The following is a 23,027-nucleotide window of genomic DNA, read 5'->3' as shown; positions in this document are numbered from 1 at the left end:
TCCGCTGCGGCGTAGCAGCAGCAGCACCTGAAAGAAGACACACGAGCAGAGAAGCCTCGGAGAGAATCGCCGGTAACAAAGCAGACTCCTCAGTATTGCTGCTACGGAGGACCAGCGCTATTGCTGCTGCCATCGCAGTGCGAGATTCGCGCTGCTGCTGCCGCGGCAAGAGCCCGCTGTGAAGAATGTGCAGCAACTCCTCTTTCTGCAGCAGGCACACGCCAATAAATGGGGGATACTTACCACCGGCAGCAATGGCCCTTGGAGAAAACGCAGGAGAAACAGCAGCACGAATTACAAAAGCAGCCACGGAGGCAACTGCGGGCTTGGTTGCCTCGCCGCACGCGCATCCAGTCGTTCCTTATCAGGAGCGCCTGTTGTCGGAAGGAAGCAGGCAGCAGCAGCAGCTAGCAGCGAGACATACGAACAGAGAGCGGCAGCAGCAGCTTACCGCTGTTGGCAATATGTTGCATAGACGCAGGACTGCTGCTGCTGCCTTGATCTGGACTCCCCAAAGCTGCAGCCTCCCTACTTGGCCCTCTGCTGCCCCAGCTGGTGATGTCATGTCTGCAGTTGCTGCAATCGAGGGCAATGGAGAGGGCAGCGGGAACGCTCCTGGCTGCGCTACTCCTCGGCTTGGCTCTTTCGGACTTGTAGCCGCGCTGCTGCTCTTGGTGGCGGTGCTGCTGTCTGGACCTGTCGCCAGCAGCACCAGCGTCTGCAAAACTCCGGCGTGTAGCAAGGAGGCTGCTGCTTCCCTCACAGCAGCGATGGCAATGAGGGCACTAGAGTCCTCTGCTGTTTCAGCTACTGCATCTCCCAGAGCAGCAGCGGCCCCTGCAACTGCTGCAGCAGCTGCTGCTGAGGTCGTCAGAGGCTGTCTGTCGTCCGCTACAGCGGCATCACCCTCCAGCTTGCACAAGTCAAAGGTTGCCGCAGTGTTGCTGTTGTACATACACTCCGAGCTGCTGGAGCGCTGCCGCTGCAGACAGAGCAACAAGAAGAGTGACCTTACCACCGACAGCCAAAGGGCCGGCATGTAGGCTCTGCTGCAGCCAATGCTCTTGCCGCTGCAGTACAGGCCAGCTCGGCAAAGGGGCTGTAGAACCGTTGCAGCTTGCTGATGCAGCAACTCCAGAAGCGGCGCAACAAGCAGAGCAAACACACATTGCTGCCTCGGTTGCGACGGTGCCTCCTCTTTCGCTTGCTGGTACAGCAGAGTTATTATGCCCTGTGTTGCCGCTGCGTCCAGCAGCAGGAGCAGCAGCTCAACAGTCTGCTCCCTCAACAAGTGGGCCCCCTGTAGCTGCAGCAGCAGCTGCTGCCACAGAAGACCTCCAGCCGTTTCTGTAACCTTGATATGGCTGGAGCAAACTTCCCCTGCGGCAGCATTTTGTCCAGCTCTTCTAGCATCAGCTGCTCCCGCCGCAAGTTCTGCCATGGCTGCATCCTGAACGTCGCTGGCTGGCGAAGCAGCAAAACCACCCTCCGCAAGCGCGATTGCTGCGGGAGCGTCCGTCGGCGAAAAGGCAGGCTTCTCCCAGGAGGGGTGTATGTCTACCGCAGTTGCCTGGCAACAACAGCGTTTATGTGACTCGCAGCACCACCAGCAGACTCCACTCATGCTGGTGCAGCTGCTGATGCCGCCAGTCTTGCTCTCTGCGGAGCTCAGCAATTCCAGTGGCTTGTCCCGTTGTAGCAACAGGACTGCCACACCCTCCCACATGCTTTGCAATACATCCTGAAGCAGTGCTTCAGGTTGCCTTTGCTCTTCGAACCGATGCATTTGCTGTGATTCCTGAAAAACCTGAGCGCAACGCCGGCTGCAACGTGAAAAGGCGTGCTGTAAGGCCCTCACCGTTGTCGGTATATCCCAGTGCTGCGCAGCAGCAGCTGCAGCAGCAGCTTCTGGAATAGCGCGTCCTGCTGGCTCGGAGTTTGAAAACTCGCTATTTCGACGGAGCTTGCTGCATCTGCTGCTGCTGCGTGTGGAACTGCCTACGTTTCTGTTGATGTTTCTGCCTATGCTGCTGCTTTGGCTGCTGTTCATTTTGCTGCTACTCCTACTGCTGCTGCTGTTGCTTCTGCTGCTGCTGCTGCTACTGCTGCTGCTGTTGCTACTGCTGCTGTTGCTGCTGCTGCTGTTGCTGCTGCTGCTGCTGAGCGTCAGGGACACTGAGGGGTCTCTGTGCTGCCACTGTGGACGCATCAGCTCCAACAGCACACCCTCGTCCTTCTCATGCGACAGTGGAGGCCGATTTGCGCCCTCTGTTTGGACTGTGTCTGCGCACGGAGATTCAGCAGCAGACGGCGAGTGTAATCCTGCCGCCGCTCGGGCTGCTGTGAACAATTGCCGAGCTTCAGCAGCAGCGAGCGTCCCCCGGAGTGCTTCGGATGCGCAAGAGCCGCTGCTCCGAAATACAGAAGCAAGGACCTCCAGATCGAAGGTTTTGCCACCTTGCTCCAGTTGCAGCTCAAGCTGCTGGTAGTGCTGCTGTAGAATTCGCAGCAGCACTACCAGCAGCTCCAGATCCTGTTGCATGCATAGACCTGCAAACATGTTAGCAAGCCCGACGGTTCCTGCTTCCTCACCGTGGCCCTTTCTTTGACTCAAGAAGAAAGACGAAAGCAGGGGTGTCGTTGTAGCAGCACGTGAGCTGCTTACCTGGCTTTTGTATATACACCCGAAGTAGTATTAAGTGCGGCCGCACGGGCAGCAGCAGTGGCAGATGTTGTTCTGCCAGAAGAACTTCTCGCGTCTTCATCAGCAGCCACGTGGCTACCTCTCCTCCTGCAGCCGGAAACTGCGCTTGCTGCGTCGGAATTTGAATCTGTAGCTCCGTGAGAGCCTCTTCAGACAAATCTGCGGATGGCAGGGCGCTGTTGTTGCTGCTGCGGCTGCCGCTGCTGCAGCACCACGCTAGACTGCTTCCGCTAATAGGGTTTACCCGCAGGAGCTCCTGTCGTGCTGCCGCTTGCCTGTAGTTCACAGAAACAGCAGCATTGGCTGTTGCAGAAGAAGCTAAGGTGACAGTCTCATGGGCATTTAAAGCCACGGTTCACACCCGCGCCAGCATGGTAGAGGCACACTGCTGCATGGGGTCAAATCGCGCCTAACCTGGTGGTAGTTCGCCATTGCTGCAGGTCAGCAAGCAGCTGTTGGTGCTGCCACTGAAGTGCTGCTCTCAAAAACTCCACGCGCTGTTGCTGCTCCGGCTGCAGATGCTGCTCCTTGCAAGACATCAGCTCCAGAAGCTCTTGAGCAGCGCAGAGTACAGCGTTCGGGCCTGTGGAGCCGCCTGCTGCTGCACCTGCCGATTGCAACATATGCAGCTGCAAAAGTAGCACTCGCTCAAGCTGCAGCTGCATGCTCTGCCGATCCAATATCCGCTGCGCCCGCTGCTGCTGCTGCTGCTGCTGCTGCTGCTGCTGCTGCTGCTGCAACCACAGTTGCTGCAGCACGCGAATACAACTACGGCCTCCCACTGCGGCTGCACTGAGCGACCAGGAGTGCGTAGCGGCCGCCCCTGCTGCTGCCGCCCCTGCTGCTGCTGCACCTGCTGCTGCTGCTGCTGCAATCGAAGCTGCCGAACGCACAGTTCCACCAATCCAGAGCAGCATGAGGAGGGTGCATGCCTCATCGCTGGGAGCCATGACTTGCGGATTTACAGCTGAAGGCGAGCGGGCAGTTGTGTTCGGGCCGAGGCCGTCAGCTGCAGCAGCATCCTTCGTTTGATGTTTCTCGAACTGACTTTCCTGCTGCTTCTCCTGCTCTGTGTTACGCAGCAGCAACGCTAGGATCTGGGTGCTGTACAGGGAAATGGCGTCCGTTTCAGCGGCTGTAGTGCAGCAGTGCTCCTCTTTGCGCTGCTGTCCATACCTGAGGAGGTGCAACAGCAGCACTAGCCCCACGCCAGTGCTGCAGACAGAACGCTGCAAGACTGAGAAAGCCTCTTCTGCAACAACAGCACCTGTTAGTTCCGATGAGGCTGTTGCCTCCGCCGTTGCCGTAGCACTTGCTTCTTCTGGTTGTAGCAGAGCAGCGAGCAGAGGTAGCAGGTGGAGCAGAGAGAGCCGAGAAGTAGTGGAAGGTATCTTGTAAGCAGTAGTTGACTCGCAGAAGCAGGGGCAGCCGGCTACACTTGTATCTGCATCAGCAGATTCAAGTGTAGCCGGCTGCTGCTGCTCTGGTATCCACACCACCCCACAGTTGGCTTCCTCTAACAGCCATTCAGAACCGATACACCTGAAACGAAGAAAAACGAAGAGACCAGGTCCTTTGAAACCTAAAGCTCTCGCTACTGGGGGAGCTATTCGTGTTGCTAGTCGGGTAGACTCACCTTACAGCAAGGCTGACAGAGAATGCCAAAGCCTCGAGAAACTGACGGCCCCCCAAGACATGGGCATCAAGGGAACTCTGCGCACAAACGCCAAAACCTTCAGCTTGTTGTACTGTGCGTCAGAATATTGTTGCGATGCTTCTGGCAGGCTTCTTCAACATGGAAATCACCACAACTGGAATCTCGGGGGGTGAAAAGTTCCGCTACATGGCGCTCAGGGGTCTCTTCGAAAATCCCATGATCGTGTGGAAAGGGGCACTGTTCACCTTCCGGTAGATCTCCAAAGCTCTGGACAATGCAGATGTGATTGCCTGCAGTGTCAAACACTCCAGCAGCAACATCAGCAGCACCCTGCGTATGAAGAAGTCACAAAACAAGGCTGTGGGCACACGGTCTATCGGCAGTCACTGCAGCTGTGCTGGAGTGCACCTCAAAAAGCAGAGCCGTCGGCGTGTGTTGCACTTGCTGCAGCAGGAGTAGCATAAGAGGCAGCAGAATAACCGGTGCTTCTCCTTTGCTGTTGTTGTCATTTAGATATGACAGGCGTTGGTGCTGCTGCTGATGGTGCTGCTGCTGATGGTGCTGCTGCTGCTGTAGGATTTGGCGTTGATTCAGCAGCTGCAGCCGCTGATCCAGCAAAGCAGCAACGCCAACAACTCGTTGATACAAAGAGCAGTCTGCTACTGTTGCTGCCGCCACTGCTTTGCCCTCTTTTCCCTTCTGCAGCAGCTGCTGCTCATCGTCCTTGTCAGTGGCAGCGGAGGCTACCGAGTCGAGCAAAGCCTGCAGCAGCAGCACGAGTAAAAGCGAAATCTCCCCCGTAGAAGCCTTATCCAGAGCTCTAGCCGCTGCCTCTATCAAAGCTCCTAAAACTAGTGGTGCTGCTGCCTTCGATGCACCTGCAACTGCTGCTCGTGCTATTTGAAACCAAAAACAGCATACTTGCAGCGTCACTACAAAGGCAGGAAGCTCGGCGGCCTGCTGAAGCGCAGTGGTGTTACGTCCCCATGGGCAGCAGCTGTGCCTGCGTCTGGTGATAATGGCGCTGCTGCTCCTGCTGCTCTTGCTACTGCTGCTGCTCCTGCTGCTTTGGCTACTGGACGTGCTGCTGCTGCTCCTGCTGCTCTTGCTACTGGATGTGCTGCTCGCGCTATTGGCCCTAGTGCAGCAGCTGCGCTTGCTCCTGGTGGTTGTGGTAGTGCTGCTGCTGCTTCTGTGACCGCCTCGGCGCTGCACAAGCAGTCCAGCTGTCTTCTGTTGCTCTCTGTGCATTTGAAAAGCCAAAGGCCTCAAGTAGAGGCCACCAACAAATTCCTCTGCAGCACACACGCAGCTTAAGGCAGAGGGTTACCTCAAGGGCAAACGCAAACGCTCTTGGTTAGCTTGTTCGCAATCACCACCAGCCTGGATTGTGTCTGCTTTAGGCCATCTTTTGGGTAAATAGATCATTGGCGAGGCTTCCACGAGGAGGATGGGGGCGAGAGCGTGTGGAAGCGCAGCGCACTGTTGCGGAGAGTTGGATGCTGGTATTGGAAGCCATCAGCAGCAAGGAAGGCTTCGAGGGACCAAACAGGTAGCGTCGATTCACTGCATTTGGTGCTGCTGCTCCTGCGCTTCTGCCCGTCTGCCGCATGACGGCGATCCTCGGATGTTCGCAAGCTCAGCAGCAGCTGCAGCGCCTGAAGCAGCCACGAGCACAGCCCAGCACAGCTGACTCTACCCGCGAAGCGGCAGAGGAATGCAAGGCCTTTTAGTAGACCCCGTGATGTCGAAAGAAACAACTGGACATAGTCTGGAAGCTTCCGAAGGTTGCGTTGCCACCTCGAGACGGTTTGGTGCTGCTGTGTCGCTCGAGCGCAAGAGCGAAGGGGGCTGAACGCTGCCGCGAGAATGAGGCTAAAGCAAAGTCACACACAGGCACGTAATTATGACCACCCATTGCACAAAATGGAAGCATCACCTACGGTGACAGAATGTAAAGCCCGACGCTCCTGCACATTCCAAAAGCACGTTGCGGAGTCGGAGCTCCCTCCCAAGAGTTTCAAGAAGTGCTGGAGCTGCCGCGTCGTGCAGGTGGCAGCAGGAGTCCATTCGGAAGCACCAGCAGCCGCAGTTTTTGTTGCGAGTTGTTTTTGCTCGTGCGAATCAGAGCTGCCATCAGCGACGCACACGGAAGAGAGCTTCTCAACATCAGCGGCCGCTGCTGATGCTGCGAGGCTGTGGCAGCAGCTCTTGCTACTGTCCATGCTCCCGGTGAGACACAGCCGTTGCAACCGCAGATGGCTGCATGCACTGCAGTGCCTCCACTGCGGCAGCAACTGGAGAAGCAATGCGGGAGTCAGCAGCTGCGAGAGGGCAGCAGTTGCCTGCAGGAGCACCATCCGGGAGAGCCACAGAGTCACGCGTAGCGAGAGCAGCAGCCTAGAAGCAAGCACATGCCCGCACAAAAGAGCACCCAACACAGGGGGAGGGGAGGGATGGCTCGACAAAAATGCGGTGGTCGTGGTGCACGCTTGCCTCTCTATCAGGGAGATCCCAGTGAAGCGAGTAGCCAGGAAGCCACACACTAGGGGTGCTTGCTCTCTGGTCGTTCTTGTTGACACCCCCAGCGAGAGTCGCTGCTGACGCGGCTTCTGTTATGGTGGCTGCGGGTGCTGCTGCGGACGTGGTCAAGAGCGCGAGAGAGGCATCTACAGCGGTGAACTCATTGCTGCGAGGCGCTATTCCTATAAACGCAGCCACTGTCTCTGCAAGCAGCATTCGGATGCCCATGCGCCTCACGACTGCTGCTGCGCTTGCTGTTTCAGGGGTTGTCGGGTAGACGGCGTCTGCTGAAAGGCCCTCAAACCTTGTGTTCTCGCGCTGCTCCTCTGCGTCTTCTAGATGCTCTGATAGTTCCTCTTCCATTGCTGTCAACCCTACACTTGTGCCTTCCTTTCCGGCAGAGAGCAGCAGCTGCAACCTGAAAGAAGCAGAAATGCACAGCAGTCACGCGCTGGCGCTGCAGGAGACGCAGTGAAGGGTCTGCTACCCAAAGGTGGATGCCAGCGTTTTCACTTGCTGAGTGCCAAGATTCGAGGTCCGCATTCAGTGATCATGGCTTTAACAAACTTACAGCACCAGAGGAATCCCACGACGCAGAAGCAGCTGTCGCGTGGAAGACTCGGCACAGAGCAGCTGCACGCTGCGCAGCACCAGTGCGGTGCATGTGCGACAGCAACAAGCAGAACTGCTGGTCCTGTTGCTGTAAACTTCAGCCAACAGAAAGAGAAGCCCCTTTGTCAGAGCGTCACAACAGAGGCGCTGCAACTGCAACTGATGCTGCTGCTGCCTTTGCTGCTTTTCCTGCTGCATTTGGCTCGAACAGCTTTCTTCAGACCTGCGAATGCTGCTGCTGCGGCTGCTGCGTATGCTGCGTATGCTGCTGCTGCTGCTGCGCGAATTCTCCTTTGTCTTGCCACTGCCATCCGAGGCAGCTCTCCCCTTTGTACTGCCGCAGCTGCACGGCGGGGTACAACATGGTGGCCAGACTGCCGCAGCAGCGGCTCGCTTTACGACGGGGGCGTACGAAGCAAGGGAATAGACTGCATCCGAAGCAGCAGCGTACATGCACTGGCTTGCAGCAAGGTCATAGGGAGAGACACTCTGCACATGAGCGACTGCAGGAACACCAGCAGTGCAGCAGCAGAAGCTGCTGCCCCCACCTTAGCAGCACCACGATCAGCAGCAAAGCACCACTGAGCACTCACCGATTTCTAGGACTGCCCTACGGAGATGCTGGTGCTGCCGCTGATGCACTTGCTGCTTCTCTACGCAGACGACTGCAGACGTGCTGCTGGGATGTGTCAACGTGGCTTCTTCTCCTGCAGAAAAGGCAAGAGACTCAAAGAAGAAGCGCTGCACCTTTCGGCTCTTCGTCTGAGCTTCCTCCTTGCCACCAACGCGACGCCTTCGGGAGTCCAATATTCGTCGGCTTGACTGGTGCTCCTCGTGTTGCACCGGTTGCTCCTCTTTCCATTGACCCCGTTGCCGCTGTGTCAGCTGCTGCTGCCCCTCAGAAGCGTCAATCGTCATCGTGGAAGCTTCCGTGATCGCATCGGGAGAAGGCGCATCACTACCGCTGCACGCAAGTGGTGTCTCGCTTTCTGCTGCTTTCCGCAGATACCCTCGAAGCCGCTCTAGTAGCGGATTCTTGCGGGGACGCTGCTGCTGTCGCTGCTGCTGTTGTAGCTGCACGTGCGACTGACTACTGCCCTGTAGCTCCGGAAGAAGCAGAACTTGCTGCAAAGTCTTTGCATTGAGAAGCCGCTGCAGCAACACAGCTCTTGTGGGTAATACTGCTGCCTGTGCAAGCGCCAGGATCAGCAGGACGTGCAGCAACATCACAGACTGCAGTAACAAAACACGGTCGACACGTTCATTGTTTCCAACGACGGTCTCGATTTGTTGCAGCAGCTGCTGGTGCGAGAGGCAAACGCAGCAGCAGTTGCGTGCTGTTGCCGATACGGCTGTTGCTGCGTCCACAGTATTTTCGCTGCAGGTGCACTGTGCAAACATGCTCGGCAGCAGGAGTAAAAGTAGCTGCTGAAGGCGCAACAGCTGCAGCAAATCGTGCGCAGTATGAGGCTGCTCTGAGCAGCAAGGGGCTGTATTGGCACTCTCGCACGCCGTAGAGTTGCTGCTGCTCGTGCTCGCCGTCCAGGCACCTGCCTCCCCGGATTCTTCGTGTATGTGTTTGTGAAAATGCACATGGAAGCAGCGCAGCAACTGCAGTAAGAGAGTCACAGGACGTGGCTGCTGACTGTGCTGCCGGTGCTGCTTGGGAGCTCTCCAGCACGAGTGCTGGAGACAGGGTGCTGCCCGTTGAGGGATAGGAAGCAACATCAGCTCACGCAGCACCGTAAATTGATTCTGTTCAGTCGTTCGGATCCATATGCGGAGTGTGGCCTCAGCAGCTGACGCAAGTGTGGTGGGCACCGCTGTTTCAGATTCTGAGGCTTCAGAAGCGGCGCTCCCGCGTAGCAGCCCCTCGCTCTCGTCTTGTAACCGACACAGCTGCAATCGCATCTGGAACTGCTGTTGCTCTAGAGTGTGGCGTGCGCAAAGGCCCTCCCTGCGAGTTAGATGCTTCAGATCCTGCGGCTGCTGCTGCAGCAGTTGCATTTGATGGAATCCAGAAGTCCATATTCGATCGGCCTTGTACAGAAGTACAGGAACAATCATACCGCCAGCTGTTAGCAGGCGTGCGAGCTGCGGCTGCCAGACACGAACAAGAGCGCAGTTTTGCATCCCTTTTAAAATAGCAGCACCAACTCCCGCCGCCTTCCTGTTCAGCCTGTTGTCCACTGCAGAAGCGACTGCAGCAGGAGTCGCCATCGCACCGCTTTCGCCTGGCCTAACAAGGTGTACAGACAACACGCCAAGTGCTGCTGCAAAGCCAAGGGCGTCCGTGGCAGGACCAGAGTTACTGTTGCTCCCGCCTTCGCGCTGCAGCAACTGGGCAATAGGTTCACAGAGTTGCAGGAGCACCTGCTGCTGCAGCTCTGTACTCCACACAAGCTGTGGCGTCTGCACCTTTCCACCGGCAGCACAGAAGGCGAGAAGGCTGGCAAGCGCTACAGGCCCGCGTCTGCCTCCATACGCACGTGGATTCTCGACTGACGAAAGGCTTAGGGACGTCTCACAGAGGAAAAGTCGAACTAGGGGGGCAGGAAGCAGCCTGCACAGAAACTGAGTGCCCCTTGGTATAACACCGTCACCCTTGGAGGAACTACGACAGCAGCACCAGCAACAACAGAAGGCCTCCGCTTCGACATTGCCTCTGCTGCAGCAGCAGCAGCGGCTGCCTGTATCCGGGAGGTCGAAGGCGTCAAGAGTTACAACAACACGCCACAGCACTCTGCATGCAGCAATACGCGAAGCGCGCAACGCGGAGGAGCTGTAAGTACACCCGGAGTCCCCTGCAGGGGAGCTGCCATCTTCCCAGCTCCTGGATTGGCTGTCCAAATGTGTCTGCTGAAGCCTACATGCCGCAGCGCAGCATATGGGTAGCACTCCTTCCTGTAGCAGCATCAAAGACACTGTGGGGTGCTGGCGAAGCAGCAGCAACAACAGTTTGGCCGCAGAGACCGTCAACCGCTCGTGCTTTGCTGGCATCAGCAGCAACAGCAGCAGCTGCTGCAGCGTTGCTCGGCTGCAGCACAGCTGACGCGCTAAGGCAGGGCTGTAAGTACAGCCAAGCAGCAAGGCCTGGAGAGCGGTGCCAGCCTCTGCAGGAGCCAGCCTCCTGATGAAGATTTCAGCAGCTTGTGGCAACAGCAGCAACTGCTGCCGCTGCGCCGCATCGTGGTTTGGCATGTGCGGAGGGAGAGTCTCGCAATCGGTGACGCATTGTTGAGACTGGCGCTGCAATAAGGTGAGACCTCCTTGCTGCTTCTCCTGCTTTTGCTGCGGAACTGCAAGCCTGCATGCTTCGTGCGCTGCTGCTTCGCGGATGCCCGTGGAGGCTGGCGCATCTTCGCCTTGCTCTGTAACAAACTTGCTGCCACAGCTGCTGCGTCTCCTTCCGATCCTTCTGGGGTGCTCGGGGTCGATGCTTGTGGGGTTGCCGCTACTACAGGCATTGCAGGTGCAGCCACTGCCCATCCCCCTGCAGCAGCCACAGCTGCTGCTAACAGGGCCTTCATATGCAGTGCTTGCAGAAGTAGAAAGCAAAGACGGCAGGGAGTCAGTCGGTTGTTTTTGGTGTTGCTGCTGCTGCCTTCGCGCAGGCTGCCGACCCTGCTCAAGCTTCTCCAAGAATTCCTTTGTGGGCAGTCCTGTCGAGGGCAGAAGGCCTTTCCCTCTGTCGATGCTGGAGCTCCTGCTGCTCGTGCTATACCGGCTGCTGTTGTCAAGCGTAGTGCAGCCGCGCCTCCCCGCTGACTCCGAAGGGCCTACTGCTGCTGCCACTGCCGTTTCCGTCGTCGCTTTTGGCTGGGGCAACATCAGCAGCGCTGCAGCCATTGAAAACGCCTCCAAGGGCGTATGCCTGCTGCTGCTGTTGCACTCTGCACCAGGTTTTAGAGCGTGCTGTTGCTGTGTGTAATTTGGCTGCAGCTGCCGCTTTTTCTGGTGCTGCTGCTGAAGCTGCTGTAACTCTTGGCCAGTAAACGCATATAAGAGCAGCAAAAACACCGTGTGGCCTCCGCAGCGTATCAGCTGTTCTGCTAGGTGCTGCTGCTGCTGCTGCTCTTGTTTCTTGACGGCAGCAAGTAGGAGGCGAACAACGTTTAATGCCATGCGACGCACGGCTGCAGGTAGAGCTCCCCCTTGCTGCAGCAGGGCAAGGGCGACCTCCAACCCCTCTGCAGCATATGCTGGAGCTGCTAACGCTGCAGCTGTGGGTGCTCCTGGTGCAAGCCTTTCACCGTTTCCAGACGATTCCACGGAAAGAGCACGGAAGCGCGCGTCCAACCCCTCGTTCTGCGGACAGGAGTCGCCGCGAGTGCTGCAGAAAGGAAAACTGCTGCTGCCGCTGCCACTGTGAGGATTACGAGCCAGCTGGAGGGCCAAAGGGTAGCACTGCAAAAGCCGCTGCCAGAGCAGCAACAGCCGCACCAGCGGCAGCGGCGCAGTGGTGGCCCTTCCCGAGTGTAGCAGCACCTGCTGCATTGCAGACTGAGCACAAGCAGCAGTCAGCAGACCCCATTCGTGTCACGCGCAGTCAATCCATGGCAGGAAATGGCAGAGCGAGTGGCAGCAGCACACGCATGAGAGGAAGCAGAGTTCGCAGCATCGGCAGAATCAGCAGCAGCAAAGGACAAACGAAGCGAGCACAGCGATCGCAAGTGCAGACCTACGTAGCACAAGGCCGAGGGGTCTCTGACTACAGCGGCTGCTGCCGCCTGCTGCAGCAGCAGCAGCTGCACACTGCCTCGCTGAAGCAGACTGCACTTCGCCCCTTCCTCCACGCGCGCCGCAGCATCGGAAGCGTGCGCTGCTTGCTCAAAGTGCTGGCTGTTTTCCTGGATGCTTTGAGCGCCTCTACACGCGCTTCGGTGGATGTCGCTGGTGCCTATGCTTGTAGAAGGAGCCAAAGGGTGCAAGGTGAGCACCTCCCAATTCCATTCCTCGCAACAGTCCCCGCGAAAGTTTCTGCCGCTGCATGGGGTTGCACCTTCCGTCAAAGCGCGCCTTCTTTGCATGCGCTGCAGCATCTTCAGCCGTCTTAGAAGCTGCTGCAGCGCTGCAGGCCGCAACTCAGGAGTATGGGTGCCACAAGCCGTAGGCACCAGCTCCTGCCGCTCCTGCGGATTGCTGCAAACGCCAGGAGGCAGCTGTAAAAATCGTTGATAATGTGGGAGAGCCTTTCGCTGCTGCTGCTGTTGCTGCTGATTGTGCTGTTGCTCCTGCTGCCGCTGTTGCATGTGTAGCAGCAAAAGGGCACGCCAATGTTCTTGCTGCAGCTCAACATACACCCCCCCGCAGAGGCCACGAAGCAGCCGTACGTCTCTCCACTGCGTCACCAGCAATGCAAGGACAGCTGAACGGTAGGTGCTGCTCTCGCTATTCAGCCCCTGCTGCTGCCGCAACGCGCTCTGCACCATTTCCGCAAAAAACCGCCAATTCAGCGGAGTGTCCCCGCAGTCATTATGTCGCCGCAGCTTTCCGGTACTGGTGCCGCTGCTGCAGCTACTGATGCACTCCCACCCTGAAAGTACACTTGCTCCCTGTGCTGCATCAGTGAACACGCTTCCCCGCAGTACAGAGCACAAAGCACTGCCAAGATCGTTGGTGCTGTTGGCGCGGTTGATTTCCGTGCTGCCGCTGCTGTGCTTGGACCTGAGCGTTTCGAAGAACGCGGCCTGTTGTAGCTGCATGAGGACTGACTGCGGGAGCACATGCAGGAGTTGCAATATCGTGTGCGCTATGCCACTTGTGCTACCGCCGCAGTCAGAATCTGAAGGTTCGCTTAGTAAGGCCAGCAAATTCACCAGCAGTGCTTCTTCCGTCTGACACTCGTGCTGCTGCTCGCTGGAATGGGCAAACAAGCTGGTATTACCGGCAGCAGCTACTACTCCAGCAAAGCCCTCAATCACAGACTCAGCCTCGGCAACTGTTACTTCTGTGTCGTCTTCTATGAGCATCCTTGACGGCTGTTGTTGCTGCTGCTCGACCACGCCTTCGGGGACTTCTGACCATCCGTCCCCGTCCTCGTCGTGCTGCCGAGCTGGCAGCGGCAGCAGCAGCAACAGCCGCAGCAGCACTGGCAGCAACAGGCCGGCGCGCAGAATAGCCGGAATAATAATTTGGAGTCTGATGGGTGCAGGAGAGTGGAGTAACAGCAACTGTAGCAGCAGCAGCGCCTACAGACAACGCAGAGCATCAGAACGCGCACGGAAAAAAGCCATCAGGTGTCCAAATACGCCGAAAATCGCAGCGCGGGTACTGCTTCCAGTGCGCTTTTCCCCGTTGCATACACACACCCCGTATGCAGGAGCAGCACGCATGAGACTGAGAATGGCAAGAAGAATGGCAGCAAAGAGCATCAACAAAAAGCAGCAACAAAAATCAGAAACAAAAAGCAGCAGCAAAGAGCATCAACAAAAAGCAGCAGCAAAGAGCATCAACAAAAAGCAGCAAAAAAAAGCAGCAGCATACATACCCTCAGTCTGCAAGCTCTAGTAGAGGACTGCGTCAGATCTACCAAAAGTCCGAGAGTACTGCTGCTGCTGCACACCGAGAGACTCCGCAGCAGCAACGGAATGGGGTTGTGCTGCTTCTCTCCCAAGCACCAGCAGCACACCTGCAGAAGACTGGCGACAACATCCCCCTCCGCTGCAGCCACAAGCTTCTGTAGCGACACACAAGCCTGGACCCCCGGTGCAGCTGCTGCTGCTACTGCTGCTTCATCAGAGGCAGTATTAGCGTGAAAGAACACGCTGCGTGCTTCAGCTCGGATGGGAGGCGCAGATAACCCGTAATTCTCCGCTGACTGCGCTGCTGCTGAGATGCGCGGTACTGCTGGTGCTGACATGCGCTGCTCCTCCTTCGCAGCGCGACCGCTGAAGGCGGGCTGGGGAACGCTCTGGTCACTGCTGTTGCTGCTGCTGTCAGTATGCTGTTCAGTAGCTGCTTCAACTGGAGAGGGTGCACTTACATCCCAGCAGGGAAGGCGCACAGACTGCGCGAAGCGCGTAATTTCCCCTGTTTCTGACACCGCTGCTATTGCGTTGCTGTTTTCACCAGCATGCACCGGAATGTAGCAGGCCGCAGACGCACATTCCGCTTTCTGCAACACGAACTTCTCCCCCAGCGGGGCATCTTGCTGTGTCTGCATCTGCTGACAAAAATCTATCATTTCGTGTAGCAAATCTCGGGTTATCCAGCGGTCTCGCCACACAGCGCATATCGCATGCAGCTGCATAAGTTGGTGCTTCTCGCTCTTGGTGGCCTTGAACTGCTGCTGCATCTGTTTCTGCTCCTCCAGGTGAAGAGGCACTTGCCAGCCGAGGCGCAACAGGAAAACAGCCATTGCTTTTGTCAGAGCAAGCTGCTGCAGATACACCCGGACGGCTGTAGAACAGGGATGCTGCTCAAAGTGACCATGGGGAGACGCTGCTGCAGCCGCTGCCTCTACTGCTGGTGCTGCAGCAGCAGCTGCTTCTGTTGCTGCTAGAACTACAGGCGATCTAAGCACGCAGCGCATGCGGCATGCGCACTTCAGCAGCTGCTGCAGCAGTGGGAGCAGCGGAGAGGCCTTATCAGGAGCATGCACGAGGTGCTGCAAGGACCACAGCAGCACCAAGCACCACAGCAAAAAGATACTGCAGTGAGAGCAGCAGCAGATTCATCAACATTAGGTGGAGGCGGCCTTCCCTGCTGCCGCCTCTGGTCTTCCCCTTCAGCACCCACTGCTACCGCTGCAACGGGCAAAGAATTAGAATCGTTGAATTCTTACACTTAGAAGCTTTTGAGACTTGAGCAGCAGCAGGGCCACCTGCAGCAGTAGCAGAGTGCTTTTTTGCCACTCCTCAACTGCAGCAGCAGCAGCAGCTGCTGCTTCTTCTTCTTCCGATGCTTCCCAAGATTGTCCATCTGCTGAACTCGCCTGATCTGAGAGAGCTTGCATGCCAAAAGGATCGACACCGCTGCAGGGTGCCATGCGGCTGCACACCTGCAGAATCGGCTGCTGCTTGAGAATCTGCAGCTCAAGCGCCTTCAACAAGGCATCCACCAACTGGGGACCGTCCTCTGCTAGCCATTCTCCTACCCACAAAAGGCTTTCCACACACCTCACGTCCGACCTGCAGCATGACGCAGGAGCAGCTTGCCGTTGCACATTCAAACGCACAGCATATAACTTGCAGAATCGCTTCTTCAAAACGGCCAGAAACAACACTTTCAAGAGTCCTTACTGCAGCAAAAAGACGAAGCATACCAATTGCACTGTCGAGTTTCCCCAAAGTAGCGCAACAAGGACGTTGCCACACAGCGCCATAGGCGCTGCCGCTGTTCCAGAGCATCTTCTTCTTCAGCCTGCCGCTGGCATGATAGCAGCTGTAGCGAGGCTTGCAGTTTCCGTTCCTCGGAAGACAAGGAGGCCCCCATAAGGCTTCGTTGCGTTCTGTTGAGATCCTGATGCCGAGGCTGCTGCCCTTGCAAAAAAGTCGTATCGCCTGTTGGTGCAACTTTTGCTTTTGGCGCAAAGCTGGTGCAAACGGTATCTATCTTTCGGGGGTCTCCATGAACCGATGCTATGGAGCTCTTGAGCACCAGCTCGCTGTGCGCCTCTATGCGGCAGGAGCTTCACATGCAGAAGCAGTCCCTGCTAGAGCGTTGCACAGACGTATCGACTGCTTGCTTAATGTTCGCGTAGGGGTGCCATTTTGGTGCTGGGATCGCTGCACACTGCTGGTTCGTGGTGTCGGATGCAGCAGCGGCAAAGAGTACCGCTGTGTTGCATGCCACTCCTGCACGCCTCTCACTGTCTTCTAGTCAGGATAGCGGATGCCTGCCCACAGCTCTGATATGCAGCCCTTCTTTGCACATTGTATGTCCTTGCGGGTACTGCTCCTCCGATGATGTGCTCCCCTCAGTCAGTGGTTGGTGCGAGTATTGGTACAAAAACTGCCCTGTCTTAAAGGAAACAGACGGAAATCCCTACTATAATTCGTCTTAGCAGGATCCTAATGGGGACTAACCATCTGGCGCCTGGAATTTGTTGCGACAGTCTGTCGCTGCTTGCGCTGCGGTGCTCTTCTCCCGAGAGCACACCGGCAGCGCAAGCAGCGGGCAGGGGCACGAGAGCTTCCAGAACACCGCTCAGCCGCACACAGACAGGTACATTGCACGATTAAAAATGCGTGGAGTTGAAAGTTAATAAATAGTTTTGAATGCACATGCGTCTGCAGCTTTATTCTAGGCGATCACACTGTGCTAGAGAAACGCCGCAGCCGACAACGCGTCTTCATGGAATCCCCTGCTGCTCCCATTTGGTCTTTTCTAAGCTTTAATCTGCTGCGATCGTATTTCTGGGTGCTTATTTATTGTTTATTAGCTTCATCGGGGCAGAGAGCCGCAGCTGCGCTGTGGTGCTGAGACTGGCTGCTTGCCTCCTGCAATCACCACTTGTGCGTTCCGCATGGGGGGAGGCGGGGGGCTTTTGCAGCTAAAGTCAGATGGACGAAGCGGTGCCAGGATTGTGAGGCATAGAGGGCTAAACGGTCGCCTGAAGCCGTACCTGATGAGGCTACGGCGGCATACGAGTGTTGCGCCTTTGCTGGCCGTGTAGGCCCTCCCTTCATCTTCATGAAACTCGCTCCTTCGGCAGAAGAATTTTTCTCTAAACACAAGGTGTCTTCTCCCCATTCTGAGGCAGCAGCCCTTAGCACCTCCATGGTTGTGCGCTCAACAGGAGCAAACTGTGGTTACGGCCCTACGTATCTGTGGCTGCATGGTTCGTTCTTCCGTGCTCTGTTCAGCACCTCGTACAGGCGTAGTGGAGCTAATTTCGCTGCTTCTGGCTTTTAATGAATCGCCCTTCGTCTCATTCTGTGGCCACGCTCATGCAGACTGGACACTACGCGCAACGATTCCTGGCTTTTTGTGGATCTCTCTCTTTAAAATTACTGTTGACAGCTCTGACGCGAATTAAACGTGCCTTAGGGATCTACCAGCCGCAGTTACAGAGCGTTAAACGAGTCAACTCGCTTTTTTTCAATATCACAGATGCGTAGAGTGCTGTGTTTTAGCTTGATTCTCAAAAAATCTGCGCGTTGTTGGTGCTGCCTTTGCTTCATCCCACAGCTTCTGATGGGCTACAACGGTGCCGAAATGAAGGGCAAATGGAGAGGCGTGTACATTCTAAGCTGAGTATTAGAGTGCTTGGTGCTCTGCTAGGCTACAAATAAGACTCGATGGAGTGGAGTACATGTATGTGCATTTGTGTGTCCTTAGGTGTAGGTATATGTACGTATGCCAGATATCTGGCATTGCTACCTGTTTTCCTTTGCTCTTGGTGGAAAGATTCTAGCAGCTCTATGATATGCACCGTTACAGGCAGCATCTCAACTAGGTCCATGCACTTTTCTTGCACGCAGCTAGAAAATTTTGCAGCTAGATTCAAAACCAATCCTGGATCTGGGGCTGCATCTGCTGGACTAGAGGAAGGTGCTTTCTTTTGTAGCTGTTTCTGCTGCAGCAGCAGCATTCCTCCAGAGCCTAGGTAGACTCTTCTTTCTACAAAGGGGCCGTGCAACTACCGCTTGGTTTGCTGCATGCGGTGTCGAATTACGTGGACATGCTGCATTTGTTGCTCTTGCCGTGCCGTTACAGGACACACGTGTAGAGTGATATGCTGCCGCTGCTCTTCCGTTGATGATGATACCTTGGATGCCTCCATTATCTGCTGCTGTGCGAATTTAATGCGACGATGCTGAGCCCTTAAGCCGTTTCTCGCAGACTCCATAGGTGGACTACCCTTTGGCGGCTGCTGAGTGGGTGTGGGCTGCCTTTGGTGTTTTTGAGGTAGAGCGCGTATAGGTCGTGGTGGCACTAGTATGGATGCAGGCGTTCCTTGCAGTGGCGGAGGTTTGGTAGATCTGAGCTCGAGAGACTGTTGGCCGGCAGCGCCACTGGCTTCTTGGTGCTGCTGCCGTGCCTCGTATGCAAGCGTGGGGAGGGGCCGCTGTCTTTCTGGCGTCTGATGCAGCTGCAGTATTGGTCCATTTTGTGGCAGAATCTGCTGCTGCTGCAGAGAAGGTTGCTTCCTTACCACTACTGCTGGTGCCTTGGAGAGCTGCGCTTCACGTGACGCTCGACTGCGGCGGACGCCCACAATTAGGTGGATTTGCTGTTGCTGCCGCTGCTCTTTCTGCTGCGCCCGCTGCTTAGGATGCATTTCTTGCTGCAAGCGTTGCAGTTGCTGCTCAAATTGTTGCAGTGTCTCCTGTAGTTTTGGCTGCTGCTCGTAGTATTCCTTTCCTCCGAGTTCGGTCCGGCTGAATTCTCCTTTGGCACCTTTTGTAATATCGCCTGTTGTGGAGACAGCAGCTCCTGCTGCTGCCTCGTCCCGGGCAGCCGATAAGACCAAATCTGTCCTGCCGCGACCAGCGAGCAGCTGCGTCTTGCTGGCAGCAGTAGGTGATATCTCTCGTTTCAGATACCCAGATGAGATAGGGCACTTTCCTCTGCGAGATTCATGGATATGTCCTTGTTGCTGTTTCTGCTGTAGCAGTGCTCTATCGCTACAAGCACCGTAAGAGTCGCAGGGCTCCATGGGATGCTGCGGTGGCTCGTCTAGATCGCGAAACTGTTGCTGCTGCATTTGCGGCTGTCTTTGATCCTGTTCTATTGCTCGGTTTGTGATGGACTCACTGCATCCAACTTGGACTGACTGTGTTGTCCTACAACGCTCTAGTCCCCCACAGTTCTGCAGCCACCCGTGATACGTCAACTCTGGCTGCGGCTGCTGCAATCGTAGTTGCAGCAGCGCGGCTATGCGCTGTTCTTGCAGGTCTCTCAACCTGTCTAGATATGTGCTCGTACTTTTTTTATACTCTTGCTCACAACGCTGTGCGGCGTCTCCTCCGTGCAGCCTCCGCAGCTGTAACAGCAGCGGGGTTGAGTTCTCATCATTTGAGATGGAACGGCGAGGCAGCAGGTTCTGCGTTTTGATTAGACTGTAGCGGTTGTCAGCTGTGCTGCATAAATGTGCAGAATCTAGCGGAAGCGGCAGCGGAGGCCCCTGCCTGGTACTGCCCTCAGATGCAGCCAAGAAAATTTGTTGAGTGTCACTGCGGTAATCAGCCAGAGATTGCTGCTGTCGTAAGTGTCGTTGATTTGGGGAAAACGATTCGCGCGTGCAAGGCTCGTGGAAGGAAGTCGCTGTTTCCTCGCCTTCCAATCCAGCGTCCTTGACTTTCTGCGAGAGGGAGAGGCGCGTCGATGAGCTTTCCGCTGCTACTTTTAAAATCGCTGCTGCTGTTGCTGTGGGGCCTGTTGGTCCCAGCATATCTGCTTCTTTTTCTGTCGTATCAGAAAGCTGTGCTCTTTTTGCCTCGTCAACCCGTGGCTCCAATCCTTCAGCTTGGACTGTGTGAGTCTGCGAGTCGGTGGCAGAGAGCCCTCCGCAAGCGCCTTCCGACAAGATGATGGACCCTATGGAAACGCCACACGGCCGTGCCGAAGAAGCAGAAGCTTTAGGAGAGCTGTCAGGCTTTAGAGCAGTGTTACAAGCACACTCAACTGCTGCGGATTTAACAGCCCCCTTCTGCAGTTGATGCTGGGGTCCTGCCGATCTTAGACATGCAGGCGAGCGTTTGACACTTCCACAGCGAGATCTATATCGTGATCCTAGTGGCTGAGTTCGAGGCTGCTGCAACTGCGCTTGCAACCGCTTTTGTTGCTCGTGTAGTTGCCGTCTCAGTTGCCGGTTCTGCATCACCAACATTTGTAATCTTTGATCGTGCTTCAGCTGGCGGTGCTGGTACTGCTCTTGGTGCAGCTGTTGCTGCAGCTGCCTGCGCATATGTTGGCTCTTGCTTTCCTGCCGATGTCGCACAGGCAACTCCATTTCTGGTTGCTGATGCGGATGCAGCTGTAGATGCCTATGCTTTTCTTGTTGCTGCTGCTGGCGTTGTTGCGTGTTAAAATCATGATCTGACTGGTGTCCTGGCAGAACTCCCTCTTGATGCTGAACCTTTTCACACTGGTGGCTTGGGTTTGGTGTTCCCGATGCTTGAGACCCCTCCTTAAAGCTGCAGGGGGTGCAGCAAATCTGTTGTTGTTGCTCCTGCGGCTCTGGTGGTGCTTCACCACGAGGAGGCACCACCAAGGCCCGATGTTTTGCTGCTTCTTCGGTGTTTCCTTGTTTGAGTGGGTCTCCTTGATGCAAGTCATTTTGTACGTCTCGCTGGCATTCCCTTTCGTTTGTGCTTGAGTCCTGAATACTAGATGCGTCTTCTACTACTGCTTTAGCGGGCGCTTCTTGGGCTCTTCTCCCCGTGGTCAGCGACAATGCTTGCTGACGGGAATGCCGGTGCTGTTGCTGCCGCAGACTGTGCTCCTGCAACTTCTGTAGCACCTCTTGTTCATGATGTGTGGCCAAGCCCCCTTTCCAGGTTTGCCTCACGCGGACGACTGAATGTCTTCCGCCGTTATGACCAGTGGATGTACGGCTCATGATCTCATTTTGCTGCTGCTGTTGGTGCAACAACCGCTGCTGCTGCTCATGCAGTTGCTGCTTCAGGAGGCGCATCTCCTTCATCTGCTTAGCCCTTCCATAGAGCCTGCGCGCAGGGAAGCACATTGGCAGCATCAGCGGAGCAAACTGCAGCAGCAGTAGCAAGCGATAAGCACCACTTCCAGAAATCTGATAGAGTCAAGAGTGAGCAGGTGCTGGGTTGTGTGCAAAGTAGCTGCCCCTGCGGCCGCACATTCAGCTCACCGTGCCGAGATGGCTGCTACTGTTGCCGCCGGAAGCTTTGCTGCAGTGTGTAGAGGCTGCTGACGCGCTGTAACTGTGGCTGTCGCTGCTGCAATAGCAGTGTTACTGTTCCATGGGGGTTGCAACTGGGATTGCAATTGCATCTGCTGCTTTTGAAGCTGTTGCAACTGAGCCCTCATCGTGGCAAGGGTTTCTTCATATTTCTCCTGTCGCTTCTTGTGGAGCACATCAGCGCAGACTGTATCCCGTTGCCCTATCCTTCCAGAAACCCGCTGTATGTGCTGTGGTTGCTGTTGCGGGTGCTGCTGCTGTTGCTGCTGCGCTTTTAGAAACCCTTCGGGAAGGGTTGCTTCAGCTTTAGAAGCAACAGCGGCAACTCCTTGATCTCTCGTCCTTGCAGATACGGGACGCTGCTGCCTTGTAAGCGACGCCAGTGTGGTGTTCTGCTCGACTGCTAAAATCGTGCACCCACTACTGCTGCCAGTGCCGCTGCTGCCAGCAGTCCGCCGAGGAGTAGGTACAGATTGGTATCGGCGGCTACGCTTTTTGCAACGGTAACTCAGGGCAGTCTCCGAATCAGCGCCTAATGACCGCGGCAGTAGCCGCCTGAGCTGCTGGGATCGCACATCAGCATCTGCTGCCTTTATTATGGTGGCATGCGACGGCAGTTGGGAAACATCACCTCGCCATGTGGTAGCTGCTCCTTGGGTTGCCTTTGAGGTTGATGCGCCTGCAAGATCTGGGGCACCATCAATTGCTTTCTTCACTACTTTTGGGGTACTAGGTGTCGCAGTGCAATAGCCATTTATCCATTTGCTCTGCTCAGGGTTCGCGGTGGAGGGGGTAGCAGAAGAAGCAGCTGCTGCTTTGCGGCTGCACCCCTTTCCTGCCTTGCGAGGGGCTTTTTGAGGGCCTTCTGGTGTCGCATGACGTTGCTGCTGGTGATGCTCCGACTTGCCTCTCCATTGTTGGTGCTGCTTGTGCTGCCGGCGCTGGTTCTGGCATCGTGCTGCATTCATGCTTAAAGGTGAACATGCCGGGAGACTGCGCTGCTGAGCAGCAGCCTCTCGACTTCCATCGCTCGTAGCTTCCTCTGTAGGGGGACCTGCGCATGCACTCTCGGGTGCTGCGTGCCGGATAATGCGCGCACTGTGTCCACTATAGTAAGAATTGCCTGCACGCTGTAGACGGCGACTCTTCAACACAAGCCCCTTTGAGCGGATAGTGACCTTTGGGTGTTCCTGCATCTCTGGAGGGAGCTGCTGCACCAGCGCCTTCCGCACTTGCGTAATTGCAGCCAGGGCTTCCTGCAGCAGCATTTGCTCTGCAGGTGCATCTGAAACAGCACAGCGACAATCGATGAAGAGGTACAAGTAAATTACGGACTCTCAGCAGCCTGTGGAGCTCCTCTTGAGGGTTTCCAAGCGTCCCCCCCGAGCAAGGGGTCGCTTCAGCGCCATCAGTTAATAACTGCACTGGCTGGTGGACTGCATTAATTTACTAATGGTGACTACCCAACCTAGCTAGCTGCGTCATAGCGGTATAACGTCCAGTATGCGGGTGTGTGTGCAAGCACAGAAAGTTCCTATGTGTGGCCATCGATATGATTGGCCAATTAGGGGACACGCTAGAAACGCAGTAGAAGTACTGCCAAAAACGTAGTTTTTGGCGAATAGTTTGTAGAGGTGATTTTCTTCTGCTTCTTGTTTTCCCTATGCAAGCTCACGCGTGGCATCAGGGACTGACGCCAGACCTAA

General features: G+C 56.1%; 3 protein-coding genes across 3 annotated transcripts; all 3 read right to left on the bottom strand.

The window, feature by feature from the left end:
• Positions 1-2,075: 2,075 nt before the first annotated feature.
• LOC34624680 (transcription factor GAGA) lies at positions 2,076-5,973 on the bottom strand (the record flags this gene model as incomplete). The annotated part of the gene is given in 6 exon segments (XM_026334138.1): positions 2,076-2,132; positions 2,279-2,411; positions 2,666-2,851; positions 3,407-3,438; positions 5,443-5,457; positions 5,929-5,973. Coding segments are annotated over 6 exon segments (468 nt in total), but the record flags the coding sequence as incomplete, so codon positions are not given.
• Positions 5,974-11,232: 5,259 nt separating this feature from the next.
• LOC113146534 lies at positions 11,233-14,682 on the bottom strand. Its single transcript, XM_026334137.1, has 7 exons — positions 14,361-14,682; positions 14,128-14,276; positions 13,445-13,580; positions 13,164-13,210; positions 12,251-12,919; positions 11,683-11,882; positions 11,233-11,335 (listed from the first exon to the last, which is right to left on the bottom strand). Exons 1-7 carry the CDS (start codon positions 14,680-14,682, stop codon positions 11,233-11,235), a joined length of 1,626 nt encoding a protein of 541 aa, XP_026189922.1.
• A 2,549-nt stretch (positions 14,683-17,231) lies between these two features.
• On the bottom strand, positions 17,232-22,289 carry LOC34619835 (AF4/FMR2 family member 4). Its single transcript, XM_026334136.1, has 10 exons — positions 21,604-22,289; positions 21,271-21,528; positions 20,867-21,112; positions 20,386-20,467; positions 20,186-20,344; positions 19,574-20,091; positions 18,841-19,420; positions 18,598-18,756; positions 18,273-18,474; positions 17,232-17,347 (listed from the first exon to the last, which is right to left on the bottom strand). Exons 1-10 carry the CDS (start codon positions 22,287-22,289, stop codon positions 17,232-17,234), a joined length of 3,006 nt encoding a protein of 1,001 aa, XP_026189921.1.
• Positions 22,290-23,027: the final 738 nt, after the last annotated feature.

The sequence above is a fragment of the Cyclospora cayetanensis genome, unplaced genomic scaffold, assembly GCF_002999335.1.
Source record: "Cyclospora cayetanensis isolate NF1_C8 unplaced genomic scaffold, CcayRef3 CcayRef3_contig_37, whole genome shotgun sequence".
In the NCBI taxonomy this organism is placed as follows: domain Eukaryota; phylum Apicomplexa; class Conoidasida; order Eucoccidiorida; family Eimeriidae; genus Cyclospora; species Cyclospora cayetanensis.
This window is presented reverse-complemented; position numbering and strand designations above follow the sequence as displayed.